The sequence below is a fragment of the Phaethon lepturus genome, unplaced genomic scaffold, assembly GCF_000687285.1.
Source record: "Phaethon lepturus isolate BGI_N335 unplaced genomic scaffold, ASM68728v1 scaffold2810, whole genome shotgun sequence".
NCBI lineage: Eukaryota > Metazoa > Chordata > Aves > Phaethontiformes > Phaethontidae > Phaethon > Phaethon lepturus.
This window is the reverse complement of record NW_010512397.1, coordinates 7,446-14,181: the sequence shown is the minus strand read 5'-3', so window position 1 is coordinate 14,181 and position 6,736 is coordinate 7,446. Positions and strand designations below refer to the sequence as shown.

Sequence of the window (6,736 nt, the reverse complement as noted above, 5' to 3'; positions counted from 1 at the left end):
TCCTGCTGTGTGAGATGGCAGACGTAAGCTGGTGAACATCCCACCTCTCACACATGTGATTTTGTACTTGATGTTGTAGAGCTGTCTCTGGGGTTTGAAGGAGGCCAAACGAATACACCTCCGAGTAGAAACTGTCTGCTTACAAGTTCACAGCATAACTAGATTCTTAATAGGTTTCTATCATTACAAAAATGTTTCTTCTTCTGAATTTGGAAATTATTTTCTGTAACTGATTATAAAACCCCAAGTAGGTGTCAGGCGCGGTATGCATATTTATTTAATCATGTCTATCTAGGGGAAGAAAACTTGTTCCTTTAGCAGTGTTCTTGCTTCCTGTTTGGAAGCTGTTGTTCCTTTCTGTGCATCAGAGTTTCCAGGAGATTGCAGTATACTCAGTAGAAAGCTGGTTCAGAGATTATACCTTTTCTGATAAGGGAAGAACTTTTAACATTTGATCTGATCTTGTTGCATTTACCACTTCAGTTACTAGGTTTGCAAACTTATCTATACCTTGATTATGTGGGAAGTACTAATCTGTGTGTCAGCTGGCTAAATGCTATAGAAACTTCCTCAAATCTCCTGTGATAGTAATTCTTGTTTCTTTTGTGATTCAATTAGCGCTGTGTTCTTAATGAATGCGACTAGCTAAGGAGAACTAGACAGCACTTGATTGACTGTCACCAATGACTGACTTCACATGATACACAGGAAGGTGGAATTTGGCATTTGGTGGACAGATCATCATCATGAGTACTGCACAGTACTCACACTGTCTGCTGGCGGCACAGACAATGGAGCATTCAGCGCTGTGTGGACAGTGGGCATGGCTGCAGTTGTTCTTGGCTTGCTGAGTAAGCAGGCAGTGGTATGCATGAGCTACAGAAGCTTCAAGCTTAAAACTTCGTATTAACTGTTTCATTCAGATGTGCCTGTGGGTTAATGAATGCAGCAGAGGATCTATATTGTAGATTATTTCTGATTGGGTGGCAACCATACTGAGCTGCTGGAGTTCTTTGAGGGGGTTCAGTGGACACAAGTGGGTTTTCAGTGTTTCTGATAAAATTCTGCATCAAAGATTATTTAACAAAAAATAAACTGAGTTGCCACAGGATTGGAGGAAAGCTGTTCCTGTGAATAGGAAGGTAGCTGAAGAATAGGAGGTAAAGGGTAGGGCTTAGTGATTGCTTTTCAGGTTGGAAAAATGAGCTGTGGGAAGTGATGGTGGGGCTAGTTTTATTCAGTGCCTTCATCCATGACCTGTAAAAGGTAATGAACAGTGAAGTCTCCAATTTTGTCAGTGATATTAGCTCTTTCAAGTAGTCAAATTGTGCTGATGGTGAGAAAAATCTCACTGTCAGAAGGACTTCACTAAATAAGGTAGGCAGGTAAAAAGGTGACAGGATAATTTTTTTATAAGCGAGTATAAAGTAATGCGTCTGGGGGTAAAAAACCCAACACTTAAACCATGCCAGTCTTGTGCTCTGCTCTGTGCAGCAGTTAACTCCCAGGATCTGCCTTGAGCCTCATTACTGAAAGTTCCCTGAAATGTTTGGAGGCGCCAGCAAAATATTGAATGTCATCAGGGAGAGGAGACATTGTTTTGCCTCTGTAAATAATGATATGCCTACATCCTGAATTGTGTATACAGTCCTTGAAACGTAAAGACCAGAAGGTTGTAGTGGAGGTAAACAAGGGGCAGAGGAAGGTAATGGGAAAGGTACAGGGGTGCAGCAGCTACCTTATGAGGAGAGACTAAAATGGCTGTGCCCCTTCAGCTTGAAGAGAAGGCTGGGGGTGAAGGGAATATGATCAAGATTTGCTAAATCTTGAAGCTGATGGTGAAGGTGAATGTGCAGCTGTTCCCTGAATTCTCCAAACCAAGAACTAGTGATCATTAGGTGAAACTAAGGGGTCTGTTAAAAACAGATGAAGTACCTCTTTACAGAGCTGGCGATGAAGCTCCACTCCCATTGCCCCCACTCACCCCCAAGTATCGGGGGCTACCTGGTGCTGATTTAGGCCTTTGGCTCGTAACTGAAAACTAGAAACTGTGAAACTGAACTAGAAAACTAGAAACTGAACTAGAAAACTGTGAGGTGCTAATGTACTTGCTGTGCTCATGAATTAATTGTCAATGAAGCAGATACATTAGTTATTTGCTACAGTATCTAAAGTGCTTCCTGTGAAGAATTCCTTCTGTGTCCTGTCTTCACTTGTGGTCATTCAGAAGTACTCAAAATAGATGAAACTATCTGTGCTTTCCAGGGAATGTACAATTGGAGCCTACCCATGCATGGCTGTTCCCTAGTCTGTTCTCTGTGAAGCCTCAGAAGTGTGTCAGATCCTCTTTCCTCTAGTTAAAAAATTGGGAATGTAGTTTGAATCTGAGCTCTTGCTTACAAATACTCGTGCTTCGGTGCCTTGGTTTCCAGCACCTGCTCAAACTTGAGTTAAAATTGTCATAGTCATATGCTGACTAATATATACAAGACTTAAAACTTAAGCTGCTTGTCATTAAAAAAAAAAAAATTAAAAAATTGCTGGGGTCCCTTAATAGCAGCTGAGTGAATGTGGCTTTTGGATGCCTGAAACTGAATTGCAAGGCATCGGAGTTCACCTGAAAAAACGCTTCAGAGGGCTGAAGTCTGTCCTGCCAGCAGGTTACAGCAGCACTGAGTGTGTCTGTAAGCCTGGAAAAAAACTCACAGGAGCTGATTTTCTGTCTAAGCCAGCAAAACATCTGGCTTTCATCATCCACATCAAACACTTTAAAAGCTTCTTTTCTTCTAGAAAACACTGAGGCTGATGTAGAAGCTGCCCCAGGTCAGAATGAAGAAAAATCCCTGCCTGCTGCACCTGTTCCTAGCCCAGTAGCACCAGCACCTGCACCGTCCAGGAGAAATCCACCTGGTGGCAAGTCCAGCCTAGTCCTCGGTTAAACCTTTCCCTTCCTGACTGTTTTGAACTCGTGTCTGTTTCTTTCCCCCATGCTTGTGAACTGCACAACTTGAGCCTGACTGTACATCTCGAATTTCTTTCATTAAAAAGAAGCACTTTATGTACTCCATCTTTTTTTGAGATCAAGGTCTTTTTCCACTTCTGTCCTGTGTTTCCCCCAGATCTACTGGAAGTGACATGAGTGTTTTCTAGTTACAGACTTGAGGGAAAGCTTTATGAAGTATAGTAATGTAATTCAAAGGAGAGTAGATTGGTTCTAAGTGTGCTTAGAGGGTTTTTGTACTGAGATTTTTTTAGAACCCCTTAGCTTTACAAGGGTCTAGAATCCTGGTTAAACAGGCCAGCAAACAATCAGCAAGAGCAGTCCCTTCCTCCACATGTGGGATGGCGGGATCTAAAAGGCTTCATTTGACTGCATGTGGTAAATGCCTTGAGCCCTGCTTGTGCCATGTAAATCATAAAGTGGTTAGTGTACACCATGCTGCCTTTAAAAAAAAAAAAAAACCCTAAAAATCTTGATACTGGACTACTATGAAGCAGGGTATGTGCCAAATAGAGGGCTGATGACCAGAGCCGCCTGGCCAAATGCTAGGAGGGGATTTATTCAGACTTTATTCAGTAAAAGTGGAGTGGATCATATAAATAAATAAAAATTACAGGGCATTTTTTTTACAACTGACTCAATGCTGTGCATGATCATGCTGGTGCTTGACCATGAGGTGAAAATCTCATCCTTTAAAGTGTGTGTTGTAATTTCACAAAGCTGGACTGTTGCTTAAAAGTAAATAATATAGAAATTTTGAAGCAGTGTTTCCTGTGTGGGTTTTATTTCATGGGTTTGGTTTTGCTTGGTTCTCAGTTGTCCTTGTCTCGGCAAACCTCCCCTACTCTAACAGAGGCGGAATGCAGTAGAGAAGGAGAGTTCTTATACCTGGCTTGAGGTCACCATCACGTGCCATCTTCTCCTGAAGACAGTGTCTTGACTTGCCTCTTTGTTTTTATCTTCTAGATGAGAGAAGTGTGGAATAAGGCTTGATACATATTATCTGTTTTATCCAAATTGCCTTTTTTCTCTCAAGAAAATAGAGGAAATGAAAGTTTCTTCTCACAAAAAAAAAAAAAAAAAAAATTAGGACCTAACAAGGGAGGGGGTGGAAGGGAGACCAAACTATGAAGTTCTGTACTGTCCTGGAGGGAATCTGCTGCGTGATAAGCTAAAGAAGTGGATTTGTACAGAACTAGTGTGTCTGCTGGAGACAGCGTGCCTCTTCCACCCTCCTGGAAGAACCAGTGACGAAAAATACCCTGGCTTGCCAAATCAGTTTTGGAGAAGCCCTAGCCTTAGGTGCTTAACCTATAAAACTGGATTTGCTCTAACATGCTCCTCTCATACATCTGGGGGCGGTGTTCCTTATAGCTGATATGAAATGTGGTATGACTACCGGCTGCATGTAAATCATGCCTACCTGTTTTCTGGCCTAGGAGGAGGAAAATAATCAAATTATATTTCCTTTGCAAGCCCCACAACTAGTGGAACTTGTTAATACTCCTTTACGGTTGCTGAGACCTTGGCCAAGTGAAGCTGCCTTTCCGCCCACCCTTTTCTTTGCCTCTGCTGGAGCGTGGTGGCTGTGGCCACTGTTCACTGCAAAAGTGCCAAGAAGCGTGAAGAGGCTCTCGCTCGCTCTTCTCACCCTTAGCATGTAAGCCCGGTTACTGGTAGAGCCCACCCATGTTCCCACGTGGGCGTTGGGCAAGGGGATCCCCACCGAGGAGCGCCTTCCCCAGCCGTACCGCCCACGCTCATGTGTTATTCACTCTGCGAAGGTCCGCCCCGCTCTCGCGTGTGTTCGGGAGTCGCGGGGCGCAGGCAGCAGCATGGGCAGCGTGGCCGGCCCGCTGCGGGTGCTGGTGGATATGGATGGCGTCTTGGCTGACTTCGAGGGTGCGGTGCTGCGGGGATTCCGCACCCGCTTCCCTGGGGAGCCACGGGTGGAGCTGGTGGCACGGAGGGGCTTCTCGGTGCGGGAGACGGAGGGTCTTCGCGGTGCAGGAGCAGTGCCGCTGCCTGCGGGAGGACCTGGGGGTGAGTGTGGCGGGCAGGGGCCAGTTCCAGAAGGTTTGCAGCAAGGCGGCAAGCACTGCGGCATGGCTGGAAAATGGGGAGGTTGCTCCTTGTTTACAAAGCTTCCTCTCTCTCTTCCTCTTGCCTTCTACCCTGCTGCGAGCAAAGGGCATCTCCTCTTCCTACTGACCCTGGATATGCAAAACAGAGGGGAGGGTTGTTTCTTTTAAAGGGAGTGCTACAAAGGATTGTTTCATGCTAGCAGCCTTAATTTGTATAGTAATAATTAGTAACCTTTTCCAGGAGGATTGCTAGACTGCTGCAAAGAAATGTGTGTGCGGGACTTGGGAATGAGTGATTCTGTCATAAAAATAACTCGATGAAACTATTCACTGAACCATTCTCAGCTTGTTCTTTACCTACTCGTGAACTGCTCTTGCTATGCAGCAGCAGTAATAACTTACGTAAAGTGCTCTGAGCAACTCTGCAAGTGTTCATGTAGCTCTATATCAGGATAAGAAATATAAATATTATATATGTGTTTTGTACAGCTAATAAAGCCCTGTATCTATATCATTCCCTGTGGATGTTCTGACATGGTAGGTAAGCAGTCTGGAACAGTATGTAAAAAGCTTGTGGTACATCCTACATCCATGCAAATTGTTGCTATTTTTAATGTTTGCTAATGACTAAATGAATATCAGGGACATTAGCAAGGCAAAATTAAAAATATTGTGAATCCAGACTTCACACTTTCTTCTGGTTACAGCAGGACAGTCAGGGACTCGGTAAGAAAATGGAATGGATGCTGATCCAGGCTGTGCCGTACACTTTCCCTGAGAAGTTCACTGCTAATCTTAAGATCCTGTACTGAGCCTGTAGGTTTTTTTACTGCTAAGAAATGACAATTCACGTTCGTTTCCCTCCTGTTCCGTAGCGAGGTACAGGCTCCTGCACCGGTGTGATGGGCGGGAGCACTGAGACCATGCAGCATTTCCACAGGCTCCAAACTGACCAAGCTCTAATCGATGAGATGACTATTGATGCTCAAAACTTCCTGGAACTAGTACTTTGTAAATATAGGGAGGGTTTTTTTTTTTTATTTTATACAAATGGATATGATTTATTGATTGAGTATTCCTTAAATGGATCCCACTTTTATACACTGGGACAAAAAAATTGCAAGTAATTTAAGGGGTCATAGCTTTTTATTTGTTCTTATTCGGAATGTCCACAATCTGATCTGTCCTGAAAGTTGTATTCTCTTCTGGCATTCCCATTGCCTAATTTGTTTCGTGCTCATCCTGTTCCTTCCCAGACCTTAGGTGTGTCAATGAAATAACCAGATAACTGGTTTGAATCTCACATAGATCAGCAGTGGCAGAAAGCTCTTATCTTACTGTTCATTATTAGCCTGGCTTCCTAAGGAAATTAGGTTTATGTAGTTGTGTGTCTGTCTCCCTCTTCAGTGATCTCTGGGCTGTTTTAGGTACATTTGGCAGAACAATAAAGTTTTAAAGATTTGAACTTCCTTTGGGTTTTATGTAAATACCATGGCTGTTTTAAAAATAGAGACCTTGTTAGTTCTGCCGCGGCAGTATAGAGTGTCTGGAATGCAGGAGAATCCCTGCAGAAGGTCTCTCCTTGCCCCCAGGTGCAGAAAAAGCTTCGGTAGGAACTACCAGCGCAGACACCGAGAGTGGCTTGTTTCTC

The 6,736-nt window shown here is 43.8% G+C and overlaps 2 protein-coding genes across 2 annotated transcripts in view; both read left to right on the top strand.

Annotated features, from left to right (window-relative positions):
- HN1 (hematological and neurological expressed 1) overlaps positions 1–3,767 on the top strand; it is a gene marked incomplete at its 5' end in the record, with an annotated part of 8,013 nt that extends 4,246 nt beyond the window's left edge. The window contains one exon of the mRNA XM_010286616.1: positions 2,791–3,767. Coding sequence (XP_010284918.1) covers positions 2,791–2,939 — 149 coding nt within the window. The remainder of the gene's footprint in view (positions 1–2,790) is intronic.
- A 1,069-nt stretch (positions 3,768–4,836) lies between these two features.
- Positions 4,837–6,736, top strand: part of NT5C (5', 3'-nucleotidase, cytosolic) — a 6,311-nt gene continuing 4,411 nt past the window's right edge. Inside the window, exon 1 of the mRNA XM_010286606.1 lies at positions 4,837–5,016. Coding sequence (XP_010284908.1) covers positions 4,837–5,016 — 180 coding nt within the window. The remainder of the gene's footprint in view (positions 5,017–6,736) is intronic.